This window comes from Psittacula echo (genome assembly GCF_963264785.1).
Source record: "Psittacula echo genome assembly, chromosome: 13".
Lineage (NCBI taxonomy): Eukaryota > Metazoa > Chordata > Aves > Psittaciformes > Psittacidae > Psittacula > Psittacula echo.
The window spans coordinates 7,768,333-7,795,252 of NC_137749.1; the positions used below are offsets into that span (position 1 = coordinate 7,768,333).

Here is a 26,920-nt window from a genome sequence, read left to right on the forward strand (position 1 = left end):
ACTTTCGGAAGATGGGCAGTTCAGGTTTGTTGGGAGAACTGAAATGCTATTATCACCTCAGTTTGTTTGAGGGGAGTGAGCCTGTGATAATGTTCTGTGATCCTCTGCTACTAGACTAGTTGCTTTGCTAAGCTGGTGTCTGACTAAAGTAATAATGTGTTTACTTATTTTTCAGTGCTACTTTTCCTCATCTGTACCTCACCTGTATGCTTTCATACCTGCAAAAGTACCATGTTCATCAGGTTGCAGTCACTAAGTACCTTTACTGAGGAAACAGTGCTGCATCATCTCTGGCAATGAGTATGTGCAGCAAAGGAGCTGCTGTGTTGTTGGCCCTTAGTTTTGAACTAAGCTTATTGTATTTGTTTTGCTTTTTAATTGAAGATAGACAATTTTTAAGTTTCCTGTACACTTCCTTCTCTTGTATACAGCTATAGCATAGATAGTCTTGGAGTAGGTATCAAGACTCGGAAAAGTAATTTTGTGATCTTGCATTTAGCAGTTAGCTTTCTGCTTGTTAATTTTTGCTTTTTTGTTCTCAATACTTTTGAAAGGCAAGAAATGGACAGCCTTCAGCGTCAGATGGAGGAACACACCATTACAGTACATGAATCAATGTCTTCATGGACTCAGATTGAAGGGCAACTAATGGACTTTACTTCTACCAGTCCTGCAACTGCATCACACCAGCAGGAGGTTCCTACTGTAGATGAAAAGAAACAGAACTGTAGTGTTAGTGACCAGGAAGCTCTGACACTATAACCCCCTTATCAATTGTCTTTCTTCCTATTGCTTTAAGTATGTAAACAAATCTTTATCGAAGTTATTTATTTATTTCATTTTTAAGAACGGTGTTTCAAAGTTGTGCTTTTGCCTGTAGAAGCAAAGGACATGGTTTTGAGAAACTGGTGTAACATTAAATGCAGAACATGCTATTCCAAGGCTATTCCAAGCCTTACCATAATAATTGTTATGTTGGGGGCTGCCAAGTGGTGAATCTAGCTCATTTTGGTATTGAGAGATTCAGATGAAGGTTTAAAATGAGGTCAAGAGGAGCATCTGGTTTCAACTCTGTATTTGTTCTATCTGGGTGAGTTTGTTAAGGAATGACTGTTAATAATGTGGTATCTGGGGTTTGTTGTTTGTTTTGTTTAAATGTGGGGTGTGCTTTTTTTCCCCTATCTTGGGTTATATCCAAATCATAGGGAAAAATAAGTTCTGCTCATGTTCAGCCATTACCAGTGGTTGAGAACTTCCTCTCTCCTCCCTTCTATAATGTCTTATTCTTGAAGCTCGGGTTATAGATATCTTTATTTAAAGAAAGAAATTCATTTGAAGCCATTTCTAGTTACAAAGATGACCTCTGACCTACAGCAAAAGAAAAGAAGACTGTAATGACAAGCAATGCAGAGCAGGTCTGCCTGGGATGTCTTCTGAAGTATCAGTTTTTCTCTTACAGTCGCAGGCCAGTAGGGAGCTTTGCTTCACTGCACAAACACTTCTTGCACCTTTTTAGTTCAACTTTTGAAGTAGACACCCTTGAAACAAGGTATGTGTGTAATATATATATATAAGAAATCATAATTTTTGACTCCGAATATCTGTTCTAATATGCTTATATACTGTAAGATACGGCCGACATGAGGGGTTTTTGTTACCTGTCGTTGGTTTAATGTTACATTTAAGTTTGCTGGTTTTTGACATACCGTATAAGTGGCTTAGGGAAATTAGCCCCTAAAGCCAAAGCTTTTAGAAATGTAATTATTTTTACTTTAAAAGACAAAATTATAATGCCTATAAAATTATTATTTTTATTAGCTTTATCTTCTCCCACACACTTTCCCTACTTACTGCACCCTCTATTACAAAATGACCATCATGAATGGAAACATTGGTGCTGTGGTAGCCCCTCTGCAGAGCACCTTGACTAGATTATTATGAAAGCAGCCCACTTTAGGTTCCTTCGCCTTTGGCTCCATTGCTCCATGTGGCTCCTAGTGTAGTAATAAGCCTGCCCTCTCCTTCAAAGATTCTGTGTGGAGTGGGACTTTCTTTCAGAAATTCCATCAGTTCTATCCAGTATAATTTGGAGTTTAAAAAAACCCCAACAATCTACTAAGTATACAAATAGATTAAGTGGCTGGTGGAGGGAATTTTAGTTGTGTATTTTTCCAGAGAGACTGTTGCTGCTTTTAGGTGGGTTTGGTTGCTGGGGGGGAATGATTGTAGTTTGCTTAGCAGTAAGGCAAAAAATAAGCAAACAAAAACCCCAGTCCCACCCATATTTAATCAGACCCATAAGTCTGATTTCTTGTAACTACAAACTCAAGCTCCAGTCCAGTTGAAGGCTTTGCACTCAAAGTGTCTATATGGACTGACTTCATGCCCCTCAGCTATTTTAACTTATATTTTATTGGGATCAAAGTCAAGTGATGCTAGAAGTTGAGATTTTGAAATTGGTGAAGGAAGAAATGCATTGGCATGGCATTAAGTGCCTGTCAAACAGAATTACCAAACAGTTCAAAGAAAAGTCAAAAAAGTTTTACAGACTAGCTTAGATACGTGTTAATGTCTGCATACTGCTCCAGTCTATTTTGCAGAGTATATGGTACTGATTATCTCACTGCTGTCATGTTCTTGAAGTTGCCTGTATATTAAGCTTAAAGAAGAAAAAAACCCCAGTGCAGTATTGTTACAGAACAAAGTTGAAAGTATGTAATGAATAATATATTCAGCATAAAAAAAAGTTTTCAAACGTTCAGGATTTTAAATAAATTTAACACTTGTTCAGCATTAATGTTGCTGTTCATTTTAGTAAATACACTGCCTACAGTTAAGAATCCATTATGTTTTAATCTCTGAAGTTTGGTAACAGTTGTATGGACAAAGTTTTTATCTGGTGTCAAAGAAGCCAGAATTGTTAGAAACCTTCATAGTTCTTCAGAATTCTACTCTCCTTTTTGTATAAATAATCATATGGCATTCTGTTTTCAGTGCAGTGCTGCATTTTCTCACTAGCTCCTTAAAGACATCTGAGCTTACACAATCTAATAGCCTTAGGTGCGTGCTTTTCCTTTTGAAGATGAGGGAGCAGTTGTGAAGTGCTCAGGCTATGTTTTCACATTGACCTACCTGTCTTGCTCTGAAAACACTTGGACATGAAGTATTTTTGGTTTATATTCACCTTGTGTTTTTTCTACAAACAGAAGTACCATGCTATTTACTTAAATGAAGGACAGATGGTGAGATTTGGGGGTCTAAATGTAGTGAGGTACTAAGTCAATTAAGTTACAGAAGTCACTGCAAAATCTTCTAGAATGAGCACACAGCACGTGATAAAAGCAAGGCCTTTTATTTGAAGCTCATAAACTGTGTTTGTTAATTATCCAGGGAAGTAGTTGCTGTTTTATTAAAAAGCCTCATTCTGAGGCTGAGCCTGCTCACACTGCAGAGCTTCAGGTCTCTGCTGTCTTGACAGTAAGACCAACTAATTGTAGGAATGAAAATTGCCTCCCCTCTGCCTGTCACAGAACTGCCAGATCGGAGGAAAATCTGAACAATGCTCTCTTAAACACTCACTTTTTTTCCTTTTTCAAGCACTGCAATAGAATGTATTTTCTGTTTCTTCAGTGGTTGCTACCTACTAAACAAAGCCTTGGTGAAGAAGGAATGTCACTGTAGTGTGAGAGTGTTTCCCAAGTGATGAAAGTAGGTAAACGCTGCAGCATTACTTCTTCAGATACTGTCGGGTTTTGGGGACTCGAGTAATTTTGCATTTAAAAAAACCCCAAACCAAAGAAACCCAAAATATGACCAAAAAAGACCAGCAAACTGTACAATGGGAAAAAAACATGTTAGAGCCTCTGGTGTTGCTGAATGCTCCATTCTGTTGTCTTCCAGATTTCTTGGAAATACTTGTGCACTGTATTGGGATCTGTTGAGCCCCTTACCTACTCATGCAGTGGGGGGATCTGATCCCATGCTGCTTATTTGGGCAATACCCTAACTGAAATCTATGAGAATCTCACATGTGTACGGAGTAACATCCAGAATGGAAGTTCTGGTGCTTGCATTTTCATGGATTACGTATTCCTCCATAGGGGAGTGAACCGCAGTGGCATGGATGTTTTAATGTTAGCTATGACAACTTGAAAGGTGCACTGGGGACAGATACTATTATCAGTATAAATTTAACTTAAAGATGACAAATTCACTACAGGTGATGCAAAAGCTCATGATGTATGTTTTATTAACTTTGCCAGGGAAGTGTGAATAGTTGCATGTGACTTGCTGTGACCAGAGCCTTTAATTATTTTCATGTGAAAGCAATTACTAGTCCAAAGTAATTACTACTGCTCATCAGCTGTCATCTGATCACTCTTGTCTCCTATACGATTGTGTAACACTTCAGTCTTGGGCAGTAGGGCAGCCTAATTTCCAATACAGATGCACAGATTCTAGGGGAGGGAAAGATATTCTGGATATTGTACATGAAATACTGTTATGTTTTATATATAACATTCAGTAATGTCTGCTTAGGCTGTATTTGTAAAGATAGAAGTTAATCATTTAATGTTCTTGAGTGGGTAACCCAGGGGATGGAGGAGTTACACTATGTACAATTAATATTTATGATCATACAAAGCATGTTGATTATAAAAATAATGTGCATAGGAATTCCTTTAAAAGTTTTGTGCAATAAACTATTTTTGGTAAAGGGCTCCATGTTGTTTCTACTTTTAAAGAGAAAGTGATGCCATCTTTTTGGCTTTGGACAGTAGTTTTTATGTTCAGGTTTCTGAACATGGTGTGTAGCCTTTTAAAATAAGGTGGGTTTTTTTCCTTAAAGGTGGTTATGTTATTGATTTTTCACACACCTAAAACAGATTGTGCTTGTATTTCCATTGCATTTACTTTTTCCTCAGTTTGCTGAATGCGTCAGGAAAGATACAATGAGTGGATCTCTCTTGGCCTGCATTTGCCAACATGCACTTTGAGTGTGCACAATGAAATGATGCAGAAATCATCATCTTGAGTCTACTAGCCAATTGCAGTGATGAAGAGAGACATGACTGTACCTTGCTTATACTATTAGCATGAGTTAAATAGATGTTGTCGACTTCTTGAAGGCCTGCCATTTTGTCTCATCATTTAACTGGGCTACATCTTATTGTACAAGTAGCTGTACCCATAAGGTAGGTATAATATCACTAACAGGCTGACTAGTTTAGGTCTGTGGAGGGACTCGTTTCCTTTCTGTCCTTTCCTTCTTCATCGTTTTCCACCTCTGCCCCCTTCTCCAAGTGTACTGCAGCATTGTGAGGCTAATGGTTAGACTGAGCTTTCCTTTTTCAACGGGATTTTCAACCTGTGTGTCCCCTCACACCAAGGCTCCTGGAAGCAGCAAGCTGCATCCCTAGCCGAAGGAATGATGACTAAGTGTAGTCCTAGATCTTTGAAAACCGGCCCCCGCGCTGCCGCGGTGCGCAGCTCCATCCTGCGCTCTGCTGAGCAACCAACGGTTCGATGACCGCAGGTTCCTGGGGCTTCTCCCTCGCTGCCTTCCCCGCCGGATAGCACCAGCCCCACAGCAGCTTCCCCCGCCCCTTACGGCCCTCGACACCTGACATCCGGGAACGACCGGGAGAAGAAAACGCGCCCGTTTTAACCGTAAGTCGTGAGGCGGCGGCCCCGCTAGCAGACAGCTGCAGTGCCGCCCAAGGCCGCAGGGCCCGTGGCAGCCGATGCGATGGCGGGGCCGTGGGTCACCCCGTTCCCCGAAAGTAAGGCCCGCTTCTCCGCGGCGGGCACTCTCCACCACTATCAGCCAGGCCGCGACTCCGGCTTGAGGCGCCGCCTTCCCGTCAGGCCCCGCGGCACGGCGGGCAGCCGGAGCCCTGTCTGTCAGGCAGCGGGCAGGGCGGGCCGGCGTCTAGCGGGGCGGGGCGCAGCAAGGAGAGGCGGAAGCCGGGAGGCCGCTGAGGTACCGTCCCCGACGGGCTGCGGGCGGTGTCTGCGTGCGGCGGGGCGCGGGCCGGGGCATGGAGCGGTGGGTTGGGGCCGCCGCGGGCTGGGGTTCCCTGTGGGGAACCGGCTGGGGCCGCTGGCCGTGCTGGGAGCTCTTGGCCGCTTGCGCGGTCATCGGTGCCGTGGGCTTGCTGTTGCGGCTGCTGCGGCTGCTGGAGAGGAGGCCGGGCGGCCGCGGGGCGCCGGCGGCGGCCATCTCCTCCACGGTCCCCCTCTCCTCCGCGGCGCCGCTCTCTGCGCGGAGCCGGCGCTGCAGTGGGAGCCGCCCAGGTGAGAGACTCAGGGAGCTCGGCGGGGGGTGGTGCTGCCTCTCGCTCCGCGGGGAGCCGGCGGGGTCGCGGGCACCGCCCGGGCAGGCCTGCGGCCGCTCGGCCTCGACGGGCCTTTCCCGCGGGCGGAGCTCACGGCGCCCGACTGCTGGCGCGGCCCCGCCGCCCGCTCCCTCTTTGTCGCGATCCGATCCCGTTCGCGTCTCCGCTCGCCTCACGGCGACGGGGTCTGCCCGCACCACCCTCCTCCCGGTTCCTGCTCTTGCGCGCTGCTCCCAAACCGTCTCCCTCGCCGAGCTTGCCGTCCCTTGCTGGGGATAGAAATAGGTGTTCGTTTTTCGCTCCTGAGAAGTCGTCCGGACCCCCCCGTCCGCCGTTTCCCCCATCCCCTTCTGGTTGTGACTTTCCCGTAGTTTATTCCAAGTTTGTTTTGCAGTTCTTCTGCCACGTAGCCCTTAACTGTTGGTTAATTCACGACAGGCACCACAGACAAGTACCCGACTGCACAGTCACAATTATTCTGCCGTGTGCAGATCCTAGCAGTATAAATACAGCCAGGGACAGGCTCTGTGTCTCGTGTAATTCCTGTCTCAGAAAGAAAAAGCCACCTTGTTTTCTTACGTTGCTCGTTTATTGCAGGATTTAATAAGTGGTGAAATAAAACGATATTGCCACCTTAAATGTCAATCGTTCATCCTCACTTGGGGAAATTTTTTTGGGGAAGCATTCTGCTGTTTCATACCTGATGGAGTCAGACAAGTGGAATACATTTGTTACCCATTCTTCCAGATTTTGTTTGGTTTGGAAGAAGGTTTGAACATGTGGTTGTTGTTGCAGTAGTTACTAGTATTTGTAAAGCTACTAAAGGTAACTTGTGTGCTGAAGTAGAAAAGGCAGCGGAATCAATGCTGGCTGTACTCTGGATCATTTAAAGTTACATGAAATGCATTTTAAGGTTTAAATAATCACCTTTTGCACTTGCAAGTTATAAAAGCAAATGATTGAAGAATTGTCATAGGCAGTTGCGTATTTCTGAGGTTGCAAGTCACACCGTTTGTTTTGGACAGATCAGAATAGGTGATGTGGTTAAAAGCTTATTGTAGAGAACTCTTTGTGCTGACAGGAGATCTTAAACCAAAGATTGATTTCTTCACTGTTCATCTGCTTTGTCATTTCCCTTGTTGATTTAGTTGTGCCTGAGTTGTCATGGGTGCATGAAATAAATGCTTTTTCATACCTAGAATACTTTCTTACATGGATGAGGAAGAAAATCGTAGGTGCTAAGTTCTATCAAAACATAAGACACCAGAGAGATCATTCCTTCCTGACATTTAGTTAACCATAAGCCAAGAGGAAAGATTATGCCTGTGCCTGCATACCCCATGTGCATGAATTACACATATGTGAGGGTCTGCTTTTCTGCAGGTTGATTGTGCTGGTTCTGAACCTTAAAAGTAGAGCATTTCTGAGTTAATTCTTTAAGGCATTATGTTATGCTGACTCTGTTTTAAATGTTTGAGTTGTTTCTCCAGTAATTTTTCTGGCCTCTTGAGTTTTCATCTTTACTGTCTTTTTCCAGTTAGAGAGTCTCAAAATCCTTATCATAGCAATTGACCTTAGGGTTATATTTTATCTCTTGATTAAAGCATAATGGCACCACATTTATTTTAAAAAAGTAAAAAATAGAGGATTAAGAACAAAAAATAAGTGAGAAGATCTTTCGTATCTGGCTTTACAGTGGGCAAGTCAGATAATTCTGAGGTTGCTTGGAGGCTCAGGAATCATAAGGGAACTAGAATACTTTGGGGAGGTAGCTCAGCAGCAGCTATGGGTCTGCCACAGTTGTTTGTTATTTTAGAGCTGAAATACTTTAATTTCCCATTGTTTCAGTGAGGTCCCAGTTAATATTTGTGACGTGTTCAGTGGCTGAGGAATGTTTTCTGACCACAAGGTTTTAAAATTGGACATTCAGAAAATAAAGAGAACTCCCAAAGGAAATGTCCCTCCAGGAAAACAACACTCAGGCTCACAGCACAGTCAAGTTGTAATGATATCTGAAAACCTGCCTAAAGTTTGGCATTAACGTATTTTCTGTAGTATTTCTTAGTATTAGAAACGTAATAGTTTTGCAGTCAGATTCCAGTGAAGATTTTACTTGACTCTATTGAGTATTGACTGAAAGTTACAAGAACTGCTCTGTGCCTTTGGGTTTGTTGGGGTTTTTTTAATACCTGAAAAGTGTGGGTTTTTACTAGTTTAATCCTTGGGTGATTTACAAAGCAAAATTGCCATGGCTGTCTTTATTGGTGTGTTTTGTGATGCTCCTTTTGGAAATACATATGGGAAAATAAAGGAGTTTGTACTGCGAGTCTGTGATAAAGGTGCAATTTTGGAATTATTTCTTAATTTGTACACTTTGACAGAACTAATAATTGACTTGGTAGGAGCCGGTATTTCGGGTGCTGCATCCCTGCTATTTTAGGGTTCACCACTGTTAAAGCTTCACATTATTTTCCCAGACAAAAGGTTCCTGCCTGTTGGAGTGGATGTTCTAGTTCATGTTAAGGACTGCTTGTGCACCCTGTTCATAAAGCCGGAGAGCTCACAAATTATGAGTGTTTCTCATATCGCCATATGCATCCACAAATGCTCTTTTGAGGAGATTTAGCTTAAAATTGCAGTTGATACTGACTTCATACCTGGGAGATCGCTTTTTCTCTAGTGGAGTAAGATTAGGAGTTGTATTACTCCAAATATAGCATGACTTAAAAATAGAAATAAGTCAAGTGGAAAAGCTGCAGATATGTGTTTCAGTAGTCTTAAATTTCATAAACTGAGGATGAAACCTGGAATTGAAAATAAAGTACTAAAAGTGTCATGCACATCTTCAAACCAGTACCACCCATGAAATGGCTAGGTGGCAAAGGAAGGGCCAATTTAAGGATGGAGTGAAAGCAAGCTGAAGGAATACAGCAGCCTAATCATTTCTGTCTAAAAGCTGTCCTTCCTAACTAGTGTACAGCCAGAAAAAGTCACAGCCTTTGTGGAGATATGCAGATGCAGTATCTGATGAAATAACTTGAAAGCTTCCTATGTTCCTGAGGTGCCCAAACCCTGTTTTTCAGTTGTGTTTTTCATAGTAAGAAATTTATAATGGCATCATGTTGGTTTTAGTATCTTCTTGCTGACTATGCAGAAGCTACGTGTACATTATATTGGGGGAACTGAGCTGGGGGATTTGTAGTGTCAGATAGAAGGATTTTCCTTTGGAAATGGGCAAATTCTTCCAGCTCTTGCTCTTTGTTGGAGAGGGAAATCCAAAAAGGTCAGCAGTTCTCATTTCTTGGTTTTCTTCTGAAAACCAGGGCTGGGAAACAGCATCTTGTAAATAGTTCCAGACTTGCATCATGGCCAGAGGTAGAGAGCATGCAGAGGTTGCTGCATCATATCTTGTGCTGTATACTGTTGTCAGCTAGAAATTCATATGGAAATAATAGAAATGGAGTTGGGCTTTTAGCTGTGGGTGCTGCCTAACCAGAGTCTCTTACTGGGGCTCGCTACCTACCCTGTTCTTGTATTCCATGACACACACATATTGCACCTTCCTTGGCAGGAATCAAATGTTTCCCAGTCTGTCATAAATTGTATAAATATTCTACCTTGAATTTTCACTCCAAAAGAAATTTGAAAAGAACAGACAAGAATAAAATGTACACTGTAAATGCTCTTTCAAGTGGTTGTGAGAGAGGGAAGTAAACTTTTGGGGTAAGTCCAGTAGCTTAAAAATGGTTTAAATGTGTTGAGTTGGAAAATATTTTGTCTACCCTGCAAATGCAATAATCTCTTTAGATCAGATAAATTGTTATGAGGCACTTTTATCCTTGGCTTTAATACAGCATTTAAATAGCAGGAAAAACAGTTGTGATGTTCTTTATAGTTCATCTCCTTTCTCTTTCACTTTTCTTGTAGGTGAAATAACAATGGATGCAATATTAGCCCGGTTGAAGCAGCTCAGTGCTGATGAGCTTAGACAAGAAATAATCAGAGCAGGACTGAAATGTGGGCCCATTACCTCAACCACCAGGTTTATTTTTGAAAAGAAATTGGCTCAGGCATTGTTGGAGCAGCAAGGAGCTCAGGGGGAAAAAGGATCTGCTGTGTCAGGAGAGGCTGCTGGAAATGTCCCATCTGATAGCAGCCAGGCAGAAGCACTGAAGGCTTTGAAAACCACAGCAGTGAATCACAATGGTCATGGAAGCGTTCCTGAAGAGATGGACTTTGGGTACTGTGTAGGTCTGAACCCTCCAGAAGAAGATGTGATGCATGTGAATGGTTCAGCTCCAGCCTGTGGAGCAGGATGTGTTGATTCACAAATTAGTACTCAGATACCATCCAGAGATCCTCCACTGTTCTATGGTGTTTGTCCTGTTTATGATGACATATTGGCAAGGAATGGTAAATATTAATTTATTTTATTTCCAATAATAATTGTACAATGATGTCTAAATCTTTTTCTATATTACGAATGGTATGAACACCACTGTATTAGTGCTTTAAGCATTACTTGAGTTATTTTTTGTTTCTATAAGTAATATTTATTGGATCTTCTGAGGCACAGGAACAGTTACAAGACATCGCAGGTGTTCTGCTGTAATGGTTGATTCACGTGACAGTCCTCTACTCAGTGTAGCTCAGATGAAGAAAGTAATTTCCTTCTGCTGTTTTCATACCCATTCTGTGCCTTTAATTCCTTTCAAGAATAAAAAGTAATCCTGCAAATAAACAAACCCATATTTATACTGTTGTCAGTTGAAGCTTAAATGATTTAACGGATTTCATATATTCATTTCTATGTTAATGCCGAATGGTATCTAGAAACATCAGTCTTTCTTCACATTTTATTGATGAATACTGCAATAAGGAATTGCTACATTACGTAGTGGCAGGGTTACAGTAGAGCATAAAGGATTGTTTACTCTGAGACAATAGTATTCTTTCTCATAAACAGTATATTCAGAATTCTTAATTTCTACAAATTAATGTTAATGCAAAAAGAGAGGAGGAAGGATTTGATTAATATCTAACGTTTTGTGTAGAGGTCTTAAAGTTGTGACAGTGCGTCACTTACATACTTGATTTTTCTGAACAAGAGAACATGGAAGGCAGTGCAGGGTGAATAAGCTCTGAGTTTGCTTTTCAGTGTGGATGTGAGATACTTCCTTGTTGAAGCCCATCTGTTTAAAAAGATGGTTGGATACGGATTGATATGAACAGCTGAACACTGTACATGTATTACCTGGTCTTAGCTGGAGTGTGTGAAATTCTTCTACTTGGTTTCCAAGAAGAAAATTAAAAGGACTTTTGATTCTTATGCTACATTTGCTAGAGAAAACAATTTGAGACCGAAGCTGTTTCTAGGAACAAATCTGAGATTATTGAAATAACTTTTGATTGTACTTTATTGCAGAGAGAATACATGTTTATGAAGATAAAAAGGAAGCTCTTCAAGCTGTTAAGATGATTAAGGGTTCCCGTTTTAAAGCTTTTTCAAACAGAGAGGATGCTGAGAAATTTGCTAAGGGAATCTGTGATTATTTCCCATCTCCAAGCAAGTCCGCTTCATGTCCGTCTCCAGTGAAAATGGGCTCATTTAACAGAGGTAAGTGAGGCTGTTTTTCTGTGAATAGTAGATGCAATACAGAGTGTTATTTTTTTAAGAGAAGAAGCAACAACTTAGTACCCAATATACTAATAATAGAAGAGAATTCAAAGGCTGATGCATCTTAATGAATTGAAATCCCTTTATAGTGGTGGTATTTAAGATGAGCTGTACAAATGTTAGCTCACAAGTCCAGAGCTTACTCACTAAATAAAGTTACTGTCTGAGGAGCGTTTTCATGTTTGTTTTTTTTTTCTGTGAAATAAATTAGAAACAAGCAATAAGAATCATATTTTATTTTTTAAATCAGAATCTGGTTTTACTTCTGTATAAAGTGATGCTGTCATTGGAGAAGTCATCCTTAAAGTTACCTGATGCTTTTCCAAGAAAGGAGCACCAAAGTTTATGTGCAGAAATAAAAAAAGCAGCAGAGTATGTTGGAAGCTTGTCATTCCTTTTCTGAAGGACTGCCGCAGAAGTAGAGCAGAGCCAAGGAATCAATGGAAAGACTGCTTTTTGAGTTTAAAAGCATAAGGTTTAAAAAGCTTTAAAAGCATGTGTGGTTTCTATGGCTTGTTATGATGAAGTAAACTGGGTACTTTTAAAAGCAGTTGTCATTGTTTTGGTTTGCATGGATTTTACACTAAAAAATCTTGCTCCTCTTGTAAAGCTGACATGTTGGTAATGGCCTGCATAGATACGTTGCTTAATAGTCTGTGGTTATATTTGGTAGGATTTGATTTTACTCACGGACGTCAGGATTTTCAGGTTTAGTGAGACACTAATAAAAGTGCTTAGTATATTAAAACTACTTTATTTTTTAGTAACTTTATAAGTCCAGAAATAAAATGGTGAACACGATCGCATTTCCCAGTGTACCTGGTAGTGAGATTGAAAGCACTCAGTAGCCACAGCACTGCAAAAATAATTTTGCTATTCAAAACATTCTTATTTCTTGTTGAATTTTGATAGGGAATTGTAAATGATGAAATTTATGAGTCCCTGTTAAATCTGAAACAGTTTTACAGGATGATTGTCATGTTCTGCCTCCCTCCCTATTACTAGCTGCTAGTATTTTTTAATGTCTTGTCATTGACCTCATTTTTTTTACTCCTGTACATTAAAGATGCAAAGTTAATACTAGATTAAAACCTTGGTTTTGTGGCCTGGTTATGAAAATAGCAATCACTGAAAAGAATGTATCTAGAAACATGTTACTTGTGTTTTGATAGATGGCTTATGCTCTCCTGAGACCGAAACTGTTAATAAGGAGAGAGCCAACAGCTACAAAAGTCCCCGTACTCAAGATCTTACTGCTAAACTTCGGACAGCTGTTGAGAAAGGAGATACGGCAACATTTTCAGATCTTATTTGGAGTAACCCTCGCTACCTGATTGGGTCAGGAGACAATCCTACAGTTGTACAGGTAAAAAACTAAAATCAAAAAATGCAAGTTCTGGTTCAGTGATTTAGCCTTGAGGCCTGACAAGCAGAACTGGAAGAAACGTTGTTTCCTATTCTTCTTTGAAGATACCTTGTGCGAAGTTTCTCAGTGTTTGTTGATAATAGCTGGAAGCTGAGAGAAATATGGTAGTTGTCTGTCTTGTGTATGTCTCCCATCACAACTGAGAGTTCGCTTTGCTCCAGAAGAGCTGCAGTAAAATAAATGAGTGTGCAGTTCTTCAGGGGAAGAACAGTTTTATCCAGGAAAGAAAGAACAGTCTTGTCTTCATGTAGTATTGATCTTCTCTGAACAATTCCAGTCTTTTTGAAATAGAATGATTTTAAGGAACAGGTGGTTCATAGGCTTTAACCAGGTATTCCTACAGCACTGCTTACCTTGCACCACCGTCAGATTTCAAACCATGCTCTGCATCTAAAATCCATGTACAAGGTGCCATTTAGCAGACACTGACAACCTTACTTTAACAAATGACTTCCATCAGACCAGCTTTGTGAAGTTGTTGAGCTTCTGTATGTAATTGATTACAGCAAACTGAATTTTAGATATATACATACACGGCCCCCATTTTCCTGCTCTTTTTACAAACTGAACTTCCTATCTGTTTTTATTATTTGATCTCTTAATATACCTCCTTTGCCACATTTTTGCCTAGATTTAAAGAACTACTGTATTCTTATACTACAGCTAAGTACAATAATATTGTTGTTAATTGTAAGAATAATGTGGGTATAAAGATGCATAAGTCTTTATCATGTAATTTATTCAGTTCTGGATGTTTATGTACTGGTTTGTAATCATGTTTTCCTAATAAAATATAAAGAAACAAAAATCTAACTATAAGACTGTGGGAATCTTTGTATTTCCACTGTTAAATCAGGTACATGTATGGGCATAAGAAAGCTGTTTAGATCTCAGTTCATTCTAATGTTTGGTTGGTTTATGTTTCAGGAAGGGTGTCGATACAATGTCATGCACGTTGCTGCCAAGGAGAATCAACCTGGTATCTGCCAGTTATTACTGGACACTTTGGAAAATCCTGAATTTATGAGGCTTATGTATCCAGATGATAATGATGTCATGCTGAAGAATCGCATCCAGTATATTGTTGATCTTTACCTTAATACACCAGATAAAGTGGTAAGGTTGGAATGTTTGACAGTTTCTTATTATTATGGAAACAACTGGAAGGTGTTAAGGATGTGTAAGGGAGAAAATAGAAGGGGACAGTTCTAGCAAAATGAGCTATTAATGAGTTTTGTGTGTCTTAATAATCATTATTCTATAGTGTGGTGGGAAAAGATGTATTAAGGGCCCTGATAATAAGAGTCATGGCATTTATTTGGTTATCCAGTCTCAAAGTAAAATATGTAGGATTGACTTTATAATGTTTACAGATGCATGTGAATTTTCCCCTTTCACTGCAGGGATTTGATACTCCACTGCATTTTGCCTGTAAGTTTGGGAATTTGGATGTTGTTAATGTGCTTACCTCGCACCCAGCTGTTGTGAAAAATCCAAGGAACAAATATGATCAAACTCCAGCAGAAGTGAGTCTCTCCTTGTCCACAGAAAGCCAGAGATTTTATATCTGATCAATGTTTTTCAAGTTCAGACATTTGCTAACTCCTGTAGATAGATAGAGGCTTGTTGTAAGATACTGGTGTCATGATTAGAGTGTAAGTCTTTGGAACGTTAAAAATAGTTTATGTTGATTGTATCTTGGGTGAAGTTCAAGGTTTTATGATTCACTGCCTTTGCAGTAATTTTTTATGGATGTGGCTGTATTTAGTGGTTTGTTCTATTATGGATTAGAAGTCCTGGATGGGATGGATAGAGGCCAGTAATGTGACTATTCAAAAAGAATGTGCATTTCAGTTGTTTTGATATTGATGTCTTCTGCTTTACTAACAACTAAAATTATATTAACAGGTAGTTTGTGAAAGAAGCAAGAATAAATCTGCGGAATTGAAAGAAAAACTAAAAGAGTACTTGAAAGGTCTGTATGCAGAGTTTCATACTGTATCAGGCATGTGTTCTGGCTCTTTGCTGTCTTCTGGTTGCTTTCTGTAGCATTCGTGTTCATAAATGGTGGTAGTGTACAGTGCTGTGAACACCAAAGAGAAACTGACAAGGAACAGAAAACTTTCTGGTTTTCAAATTGCATGGGCAGCGCTCTTGCTGTATGGATCACAAGGTTATCCTCAGAGCTCTGTAACGTAGGCATGGCCCTTCTTTTATTCAGCAAGCCTGAAGCAGGAAGTTTAGTCTAAAAGCAAACAAAAGGCCTTTGCAGAGCAAGAGATTTGTGTCATGTTGGGGACTCGTGTAATTTCTTTGACATAGAACTTTCCATTGTTTAGTCACATGTAGGTTTAGGCATTTGCAAAAGGAGGGTGTGAAATTCGTTGAAGATCCTTAGGGCAGGGAGACATGCGTCGATGCAGGTATTGCTGTATTTGAGAGAGAAGGGAGCCTGTACTAAAATACAGTCTGTAAGTGGGCAATAAGTATTGAGACAGGGAGCTTGAATTACAAGTAGTTTTGCTAATGCAATCAGTTCAGATGGTTAAATATATGGTGTATTGATACTCTAGGAAGAAGCAGCAGGCTGATGTAACACAGACTTCTTGAGAGAGCTTTGTATTGTTTATTTTAGGCCAATACTATGTACCACTCCTGAGAGCAGATGACAATTCCTCAGCTCCTGTAATCGGTGCTCCTTGGTCACCTGATCAGATAGATGACAGCCCCCAGAGAACCTTTCCTAAATACATGGGCAGCCCCAAAGATCCAGTGTTATCCATTAGAGCTTTTGCAGGCCCTATGAGTCCCTCAAAGGTAAGGAGAGAACTTCGTATGACACTAATGCCTGGTTTTTAACCTTTTCATTCATAAGGAACCAAGTAGTAGGTGTTGGGATAGTTTTTGAGAAGTATTGATTGTATAGTAAGAAAGCAAAACTTTTCGTTTTCAGGAGGGATACTTTGATACCAGTTAAATATATTGCAGATGTTTCTTAGAGTCATTTGTTTAATGTGAACGTGCTGGAAGTATGACAAGCATTAGAAAGGGTGAGTAAGTACAACTGAAGACTTTGTTCGATGCTTGAATTCTTCAGAATGGAGTTTTATCAAAATACTTAATGCTTTTTCTTCTAAATACGCTGTTGGTCAATTTTCTGCTCACCTGACAGAAACGTAAATTCATATTATGCTATGAAAAACTTCACCTGGGGTGTAAACAGTGCATTGTTTTGATTGCTGATGTATGAATGTAAATCTTGGTTGTCAATGATTTTTGCCATATAGTTTGTTAGTTTACAAACATCTGAAACTTTATTCACTACAGGCGTTAAAATTCAAACTTAAAAATGGACAACAAGAGTATACTCACAATAATTATAACGTGTCTGTGGATTTAGGTATATACATATGAAAATACCAACTTTGCATGCTAGAAACTCCATTATAGTGACATGACAAAAGAAGACATTCTGTTTCGTGCTGCGCACGAATTAAAACCAGGCAGACTTGGTATCTGTACAGTTTAAGATGGTTCTACGTTATGATCTTTGCTACTTTAATAAGCAGCGATGAGATCAAAGTAACCAGTAATACTGGGAGGGGTCACTTTAAATTCGATGTGAGACTCTTCATAACCAGAGCTGAGCAATACTTGTGGTAGAACTTGAGTTGTTTACATATAGAGAGCAAACAGCTAAAGGCCTTCTAAAGCTATGGGTAGGCATTCACCCAGCACTGAGGTAGCTTCATGTCCTGGGGGTAGGATTTATAATGATTTCTGTTTTTTAAAGGCTGAAGAATTTCGCAGGCTTTGGAAGAATCCGCCTCGAGAAAGAGCTGGCTTCTTTCACAATGTCAGGAAATCTGATCTGGAGAGAGGTGTTGAAAGAGTTGGAAGGTATCTAAGAGGGTATCAGTATTAAAAATTAGCAATAGAGCAATTAAAAGCAAAAGACTTGTGCTGAGTTCAGTTGTTACTGAACAATATCTTGGGACAAAAGGGACTGGCAGAAATACTGTGTGAAGTATAGGCTGGTTGGATTTTTACTGTATTCTTGTGTAAACAATATTGCTAAAAATGAGACCTGGCTTTCTCAGCTTTCAAAGAAAGATATTTTAACTATTACTGAGGTTATCTATAGAATGCTTTTTTCAAACACGTACTTGCCTAATTTGTGAGAAGATCTACAGTTACGCATAGCCTGCTTCTGTAAAATGGAGGGACTGTTAAAAAGATAGCAGGGTGAAAAGACCCTGATACAAACGTGCTGCTTTATAAAAGCTGTGTGTTGTGGTATGTTGTGGTATGTGGTATGTGTGGTAAAATACCTGTATCAGTAATACATGGAAAAAATATACTGTGGTGAAAGCTAATCAGGTTTCTGCCTTTAAAATAACCCCTCACTTCCTCCTCCCTCCCCCTAGTCCCAAATAGAAAAGGCTTTTGAATGCAATGTCATTCAGATTATGCTTGCATCAGTGGGGATTCATCTCTATCTGATGTCTACATAAAGTCAGCAGAAAAATAGCAGTATTTATGGTGCTGTCAGAATAGTACAGTTACATTTGGAAGCTGTTCTAGAAAAATGAGATGATGCTGTGTTTGCTGAGGATGTGTGTGGCTGTTGCAGACTGTTGATTGAAGCAGAACTGTGTTGTCTCGTTGCGCGTTTGTACTGCTGTTAATAGCTGATAACTTGTTCAGAAAAGTTGTTGTCAAACTGATATTTATGTGTTCACAAATGATTCGTTTTATTTTATTTATTGCAGGGAGTTAGCTCATGAGCTGGGGTTCCCGTGGGTTGAATACTGGGAATTTCTGGGCTGTTTTGTTGATCTGTCTTCCCAGGAGGGGTTGAGAAAATTAGAAGAGTACCTGAGTCATCGGGAAATGAGCGAAAAGGCTCAGCAGGAAACAGGGGAAAATGAAACCTGCAATAGATACAAAACTCCACACCCTTCTGGTAAGAAAAGGGCAAATGCTACAAACAACATTCTGTACCTAGGGTGGAGAGGGAGAGAAAAGCTTGGTGCCCAGGGGAAGTAGTACTCACCTGTTGTGGTTGCTATTATTAATCTGTTATGCAAACAGTCTGATTACAGCATTGACAAAGTAGCTAGCAGCACTGTGAGCATAGGAAAATTGGAGCAGACCTCATTAGATATTCCTTATCTGTCCTGTGAAGTACTTGTGTTTGATTGTAGCTCACAAATGAAATTCCTGTAAGAAAGCCTTTCTCTTCAGTGTGTTTTTACTCAGAGCATTTGGGAATTTATCTTGGAGTACAGAGGTTTGTAATCTACAGATACAGAATAAATACCTTCTTAAAATAAAAGGATAATTCTTTACAGTTAGGGGTGAAAGACAAGTGAACAACCTGGGAAAGCTTTTATACCTTACAGAATCATAGAATAGTTAGGGTTGGGAAGGACCTTAAGATCATGTAGTTCCAACCCCCCTGCCATGGGCAGGGACACCTCACACTAAACCATGCCACCTAAGGCCTCATCCAACCTGGCCTTGGGCACCGCCGAGGATGGAGCATTCACAACCTCCCTGGGCAACCCATTCCAGTGCCTCACCACCCTCTCAGTAAAGAATTTCTTCCTTACATCCAATCTAAACTTCCCCTGTTCAAATTTGAACCCGTTACCCCTTGTCCTGTCACTACAGTCCGTGATGAATAATCCATCCCCAGCATCCTTGTAGGCCCCCTTCAGATACTGGAAGGCTGCTCTGAGGTCTCCACGCAGCCTTCTCTTCTCCAGGCCGAACAGCCCCAACTTTCTCAGCCTGTCTTCATACAGGAGGTGCTCCAGTCCCCTGACCATCCTTGTGGCCCTCCTCTGGACTTGTTCCAACAGTTTCATATCCTTTTTGTGCTGAGGACACCAGAACTGTACACAATACTCTAAGTGAGTATACCTTCTTAGACCACTGTTTGCCATGTGTTCATGGAAGGAGCACATCGGTCCCAAATCTTTGTGCTGCCTTCTCCTCCCCCGTGGGATTACAGATTCAGAGGGGCTCTGGTACTGGGATACACCTGGCCTGACACCCTGAAGGATAGTTGATGGACTAGTCATAAGCCTTTGTGCTTTGGAAGAGATGAAAACTTAAGCAACATTTTCCTACCCTATTCTGCTTTATCCTGACTTTATCCTTTGTTACTGGTTAATGACTGACATAGGGAGTGTAGGAAATACAGCTCTCAAGTGACTGGGATCTAAAAGATTATTTGCAAAAAAAAATCAGCTGTAATGTTGTCATTTTACATTTGTAGCTCAGTTCATGCTGCTGCATAAATACAAGTAGAGAGGGCTTCAATCATTAGAATAAGGCATAAGGATTGCGTTCTGTTTAAAGTCTTTTTATGTGTTGTTCTTATTACAATTGTTTGCAGGCAGGAGTAAAAAGTGCTGCAATTCTATTTCTGTTGGAGCGTTTCTGGATGATGATGATGACATGAGCTTAGAAGAAATTAAAAACAGGCAAAATGCAGCACGGAATATCAGCCAGCCTCTCATGTCCAAAGAGCCCAGCATTGATGCCATCGGAGATGCCGAGTGTGACATCTTGTCCATGGGGCGTACAGTGAACATCATAGAAACATCAGGTCACCCCAGGCACTACGAAAATGCAGCTTCTTCCAGCAAAAATGGATTTTGTGATCCTGTGTCCAGTGAAAGGATCATCAGTGACAGAAAGCATTTGCATGATGGAGAATGCCTTGTAGCGCCTGTTTGCAATTTGATGTCGGAATTTGAAAGCCTGTCATTCCAAGAACAAGGGGTTCCCAGAGAATCAAATAAAATCACTGCAAAAACTCAGAATGAGCGAATTCTGGCTGAAGGAACAAGTCAGATGAGAATATCCAAGGACTATCTGGATAAGACCTGCTATGCAGTTTCACTGGCAAGTTCTTCTGAGCCGAGTGTTACAGGCAAACCTGGAGAGACCAAGTTAAGGACAGAGCACAGAATACCACTAGAAAAGGACAGACAGTCCAGGGAATCTGGAATTCAAGCTAATGAGGCACAACGTCAAGAACTTTCTTCCCAGAAATTTCTCTCAAAGACTTCACCTACAAATGACAATTCTAAGATATTCCTGTTTGGGTAAGAATTGTCTTTTTTAACACTTATTTGGCCTTTGGTTTTTATGTATTTAGGGTAATTATGTATGCAAAACAAGATGCTTTTTATAATACTACTGGCAGCCAGGCTGAGGTGATGTGATACTTAGCAACAGTAGCTGCAGTCAGCCTTGAATGATCTTGAAGCGCTTCAAAGCCAGTGCAGAGCCATAAGGTTCTCTTGCAACTGGAATACTGTATTTAAAACAGGAGGGAAGGGGAAGAGACTTGTTTCCAAGTCAGTTTCCATTAACTTTGCTCTTTACCATTCATCTGACAAACTTTTGACTTGAGGATGAGCCTGGCTTGGATTCCCAGAGTGTTTACTCATCTCTTGGGATGTCCTCAGATTAAATTTTCAAGTTTTATTTTATGGGACTACTGTGTAATAATGGACAGTCAACTGGGGGGGGCTGTTGGAAAATTCACAGAGAAACTCTGCTTATAGAGAGCATGGGTGATTTGTCTGCTTATATCAAAAAGAAACGTTTTGGGATTGAGATGTTTCATTACCAGAACAAATAACATGGTTCCCTTTTCACCCAGTTCTGTTTATATTCCAGGGAGCAGCCCTCGAAGCTGGACAGTGATGTCTTAGCAGCAATAGAAGCAGTAGAGGTTGATCCGCAGAAATACCCAACAGTCTACAAATGGAAACATGCAGTGCAGTCGTACTCTTCATCTGACAGGCAAAGGTATTTCTGATGAGTTGAAATAAGGTTTTTAGCAGAACAGCTGGAATAGCTGGAATTTCACAGCTATTTTATATGTATATTTTATATTTTGTTAGCTTGTTCACAAAAATCTGGTTTAAAATACTCGACTATACTTACTGTTAGTGTGTTTCTGAAAGTAATCCCCAAGCCTTTTTGGCTGGTGTCTGTTAATAAGAGAAGTTTATTTGGTGCTGCAGTCAAATTCCTTCCATTACCCTGTGCTTCCAGATAGCTTCATCACACCTATACAGACAAATCAATTGTGTTTGCTCATTTATTACTTAGTACTTGGGTCCTTCATTGGTCTTAATGGTAGTTGTAATGTCAGTTGGTAATTCACCCCTGTTGTGGATGCAAGGCAAGAGGATTGTGTTGCCCTGAGGCACTCAGGGTGTGCAGAGCAATGTTAATTTAATATCTGCAGGCATCTTTTTATTAGCTTTTATTTTTACCTCTCCTTACCCTCTCTGAAAGAATTGTTAGTGTGAACAATGGTGTGTGTTAAGCTTTTGTAAAGCGTGTCATGTTTTGCTACACAAAGAATAGAAGCATTTGTTGAGACACCTGAAGACGTTATACAGCTCATATGTTTTATTTTGAATGCTGTTGCTTTTGGGGACTCAAAGGAAAAATTTTTGTGTAGGTGACTTCTTTCAGTAATTGCGGTAACGTTTATTTCTACTGTGACAGGCATTGGTTGATGCGGTGTCCTTGGACCACTTCTCAAAGGCAAATTCTCTCATCTCGCAATTTTTGTGATTCTTTTTTTGAAAGAAATAGGCTAATTGTCAGGCTTTTTTTCATTCTCATTCTATTGGCTGAAAGGTCCAGGGTGTTCTTCTAAAGAGCCAAAATTGAACATGGGATTTTTAGATGTAATCACTGTTCTACTGCGTAAGTAAAAATGATTACTGTAATTATTTGACAGTGTCATGGGCTTGCTCTGCCACTGCAAAAAAGCAGCACAGTGGTGCACTGGATCACTTTCTGTTTAGGTGTGTAGGATTTTGCCTGCAAAAACCAGAACAAAGCAGGAGGTCTGTCAGAAGAAAACTGCCTTCAAAAGGTGTGAAGCACGCCCTGGGCAGGCCTCACTCTTCCAGCACTGGGGGTGGGTGGGTTGAGCTTTATTTATTAATTTTAAAACCCCTTTTAAAATATCTTTAGCTTATCCCAGTGGCTCAGCTGAAGAAATTGTCTCACATAGGAAGAACAGCTGCTAGAATCAACCTTTGGTCATTCTGCCTTGCTTAAGATAACATTTAGAGGAAGAGGAATGGTTTTTAAAGAGAAGGGGGTTTAGCTTAACAAAGGAAATACTTTGCTCCGCTTTCAGTGCAATTGTGGATGCTAGTGCTCACTGAGTTAAGAAAATACCTGACACTTGCTATATATAAAAATGGTGTGGCTGCTGTGGCACCCAAACACAGATTGTTTTTGGAGAGGTGATGGGAAAATCACACTCAACCCCAGCAGCCTCTGCGGCACCTACTGAGGTCAGGTCAGCTTTGACCTGGGTGTCCTCTTCTTAAGGGGGCATTGGGCTAGAGCTGCCCACGTGCTTCACAGGCACCATCTTTTGATGCAGGTGACCTGTTACTGATGAGACAACATGTCCACAAGTAATCTATTGTGCTGGCGCTGTTTCTTCTCAGACCTGCCTGACCAGTTATGATTTGTTTCTGCTAGTGCCTTATTTCTAAGCTCTACAAGTGATGCTGAGTAAAGAAAGATGCTACTCTCCTTAATGCAGTTTTCTTAACAAAATGACTTCTTGTTTCTTTCAGTTGGCCAAGTCCAGCACTGAAGGCAAGATTCAAGTCCCAAACTGTCACTGCTGGCCTTCCAGGTGCTTTTGTGTATCCCAATTCAGGAAGAAATAGTCCTGTGACAGGAAGTCCGGGAAAATACAGCAACGCAGCCTCATTCTCTCCAGATCCCGGGAGTCCCGGGCGCTACAGTCCAGCTTGTGTCAACCACGCTCTGCTGAAGCTGCGCTACTTTTCAGAGCCTCCTGCCCACTAAAACATGACTCATCTTCCTGGGACTTCAACTGTATTTTCTTTGTTAGAGTGGAGGAAATACTACAATGTTACTAAAGTGACATGAGGTTTGTACTTGGCTATTTATTTTTCCTCAATTGAGGACAACTGTATGTTAAAAAAAAAAAGAAGAATCTATGTCTTTATGCCATATAGGAGATAGATTACTGGTGATGCGCGAGTAGTGACAGTGCAGTTGTCCAGTAGCTGTGAATTAACCCTTGTTGCCAGTGAAGCAGTGCCCAAACCTTCACCTAGAAATGAACCCTTCAGCCCTCAGCTGCAGAGCTGCTGCTGGGTTGGACTGGGAGAGGCACAGCCCCAGTGAACACACATCACAGGAGAGCAGAGTGAGGGCAAGAAGTAAAATGTTCTTCCACTTGCAGGGGGATGCTCAAAGAGAAGAGCCTGAAGCAAAGCCTGAGTAATGAAATGACAACGTTCCAGTGCTGAGTAGGGATGTGAAACCCTGTGCATGAACAGACAGTGAGTGTTCACAGCCAGGGGTTTGGTCTAGACAGCTGGACACACACACACACACACACACACACACACACACACACACTTGTATAGATGGTGTAGCTATGCACAACTTTATGCAGAAAAGTCTTTGCTTATTCTGAAGCTGTTAAAACCACCGTGATACGCCAAGTGCTTTGTCAGCAGGGTACTAGAGATCACTGGTATGCCTTTACATCTTAGCTTGAAGATTAGAAAAATAAATAAAGATTAGCTGTTTTTTTCCCACAGAAGCTTCTAACATTAGCAGATTTTGATAGCTGTTACACAAAAGCACATCAGCAATAATTACAGCAAAGTTACCAGCAAGACACCGTAACGGTCTAGTTTGTGCTCTCTTGGGGTGATGGCCAGTGGCCCATAACTTACTTCCCAACTGTAAAGAGAAATAGGAATAAGGACTAAAAATATTTTTATTGAAATCTAAGCTCTTAGGATGTCTGGGTTTGCTGTGGTGATCAGTTTTTGTTACAGCAGTCAATAATTTTATTCTTTAGCCTTCTATCAGACAGACTTGTTGCGACAGTGCGGTGCCAAGACTGACAAATGCTTTTCGAAACTGAAGACAAAATCTGTTATCATCAAGCTTAATGGTTGTAAGGTTGCTTGAAACAGAAAGCTCTAGTGTTGACAGCTCAAGGTAAAGAAGAAAGAGAAACCCTATTGTTACAATTTAAATCTGATCAGAAAACTGAAGTCTGCAAAGGCAGTGCTGTTAAAAGGGGAAAGGTTTGGAGTCACTGGTGCCACACAGTAAGTGATGGGAGGCGGTGGGTGGCTGTAAGCCAAGGATAGCGCTGAAGAGACAGAATGGGGCAGTAGAGAGGGGCTGAGCCCCAAACACCCCAAGGCTGAGGCTGGACATGAGGATGTGATTCTGGAGCTCAGGCGGTGCGATGCTGGTGCGAACGCTGCCGCATGGACACAAGGGCACACCCGGCAGGAGGGTACTGATTTGGTACAGACCTAAAGAACTGCACTTAACACTCCTGCAAGCTTAATAGTGCCTTTTGTAACATATTTTTTTAATTACACTTTTGTTCTTTTAGAAGTTTAAAAAAAAAAAAAGTGGCATCCACTTACTATGGGCACGTAAAATAGATTTTCTTCTGGGCTTTGTGAACAGAACATGTTTTAATGTCTCTCAGTTGGATTATTTGGTGCGACAGCTCTCCACTGGGGGAGAGCATTCCTATCTTAGAAATTATTCTTTAAAGGATTTTTTAAAAGCTCTTTATAATGGGTCAAGGCTATTTCCGATGAGCTGGGCATTAGAAAGATCTACTTGACACAGCTGCCTGTTGGTCAGTGAGATGCCCGAGATGGAACTAGGGTGGGAGGGGTGTGTGGGATGTCGTTCTTACCCCACAGCCATATGCTGCTGCACTACCAGGGACATTAACTGACTCTTTCCCCAGGATTCTTTTCAGTCTGGTTTCTCACTGCAGTAGGCTCTGTGGTCACAGACAACTTCTACAGGCCACAAATAACTTCTGTAGGTCACAAATTCCTACTGCTTTTGTGAATTTTGTTTTTAATAATTTAATGGAAATGATTGTTTTGTTTTTCTGGAGAAATGAGGCAATTGCCTGATCCCCTGTTAAAGCCAAATTCCTGGGGTGAGGGGCCACAACTGCTGTCATCCAGCCTGCCCCTTCTCCAGCCGTTGCCCTTTTGACAAGCTGGTTAGAGAGGGATATGAACACTTGTACTTCTCCCCTTTTACCTGTATTATGTTTTGATTTTTGTACTATTTAAATGTATATTACTGGTATGTACATGTAGGCAGACACCACCCCCTCCCACCTTTCACTTTGTAATTTTGTTCTGGTTTGGTCAAGAGAGTATTTTTTTTACCTGTCTTACCTAATGTGCATTAGTCCAGTTGTACTGCATCTTCTGAGGTCATTTTTCTAACAACATCTACTTCAGCTATTAAAATAAATAAATAGCCATCTATGTAGCAATTTGCTTATTCATGATTGTGCTCTTCCACACAGAGCCTGTGGCGACACTTTAAATCAGACTGATGTGCGTGAGTTGTGTTTTCTTGGCCGAAAGTTCACTTTTACAGGTGCAAAAGCTTAGTTGTGGGTTTTGGTTTTTAACGAGCCAAATGTCATATTAAAAAGTTACCCACTTTCTATTAGGAAATTAGCAGCTACACCCATCATGCTGTGTTTAGTGTGGGGTGCAGCGCAAGCAGCTGGGCTAATACCATGGGCAGTCATTACTTGGTACCCGCACAACTCCATGCGTTGTTTGGGTGCATGCACAGCACCATATGATTGTGCCACTGAAAACTCAAATAAACTGTTTAAGAGACAGGAAGTCAGAATAATGTGAAAATTATGTTCTGAATTTTACATTTCATACTTCCCTCTCTCCCCTGCCTTTAAGTGCAACTGAAGAGACTGACTTCTGTACCTGTGCAATGAGGTGGTGGGTGGCCTCTGGCTGTCTGCAGGAACCTGTTACTGGGGTGTAGAAGGGCAGGTGTGGGAAGGGTTGTGTACACACACAAATAAAACTGCACAGAATATTCCACTTACTTGTTTTTGTCACTGCTCCTGTTCCACTCAGTGGGAAGAGACTCAGCTCTGTCACTCCCAATGTGCCAAAATCCAAAGGGCTATGCCAGCTATGCAGCCCCCTCTGTAAATGGCAGTGCTTGTACATGTGCTTCTGGGGGTGATGATCATTACTTCTAACAGAGGTAATGACACAGAGCTAAGCTACATTTCAGCTATTTGGAGTTGAAAGGACAAAGCTGGTAATTAATGTTGTTCCCTCAGGCAATGTGGGATGCAAAGGCTGCTCCCTTGGCAGGAGCACAAGTGCCTGTGAAGCACTCCAGCCATGCAGTTTCTACCCAGTTTACAGTCACACAGCTTCAACTGAACAGACAAGAACGACAGACCAGTTATTTTATTCAAAACTTTTAAAAAGTTAATAGACAAAAACTGATAAATTATTCTCATTGCATCAATGAGAGACACGTCATGATGGTTTCCTCTTGCCCCCACAACTTGCATTACACAACTGTCATGCTTTGTTCCCTACT

The 26,920-nt window shown here is 41.0% G+C and overlaps 2 protein-coding genes across 6 annotated transcripts in view; both read left to right on the top strand.

Annotated features, from left to right (window-relative positions):
- GOLGA3 (golgin A3) overlaps window positions 1–4,691 on the top strand; it is a 29,631-nt gene extending 24,940 nt beyond the window's left edge. For both annotated transcript variants that reach the window (XM_080628308.1, XM_080628307.1), the window contains exon 24: window positions 555–4,691. In XM_080628308.1, the coding sequence (XP_080484434.1) occupies window positions 555–762 (208 nt within the window). In that variant the 3' untranslated portion in view covers window positions 763–4,691. The remainder of the gene's footprint in view (window positions 1–554) is intronic.
- Window positions 4,692–5,896: 1,205 nt separating this feature from the next.
- On the top strand, window positions 5,897–26,403 carry ANKLE2 (ankyrin repeat and LEM domain containing 2). 4 transcript variants are annotated; one of them, XR_013957918.1, is made up of 14 exons: window positions 5,998–6,297; window positions 10,266–10,751; window positions 11,764–11,955; window positions 13,188–13,381; window positions 14,369–14,557; window positions 14,845–14,967; window positions 15,350–15,416; window positions 16,077–16,258; window positions 17,235–17,341; window positions 18,214–18,407; window positions 19,848–20,562; window positions 21,143–21,274; window positions 23,083–23,405; window positions 23,724–26,403. XR_013957918.1 is itself a non-coding variant. In XM_080628398.1 (13 exons), the coding sequence occupies exons 2-13, from the start codon at window positions 10,277–10,279 to the stop codon at window positions 23,318–23,320; spliced, it is 2,808 nt and encodes a 935-aa protein (XP_080484524.1). In that variant the 5' UTR covers window positions 5,897–5,983; window positions 10,266–10,276; the 3' UTR covers window positions 23,321–26,403. The 4 variants fall into 4 exon arrangements, 2 of the variants coding, with proteins under 2 accessions (XP_080484524.1, XP_080484525.1); XR_013957919.1 differs by having other exon boundaries at window positions 24,354–26,403; XM_080628398.1 differs by lacking the exon at window positions 5,998–6,297 and adding an exon at window positions 5,897–5,983 and having other exon boundaries at window positions 23,083–26,403.
- Window positions 26,404–26,920: the final 517 nt, after the last annotated feature.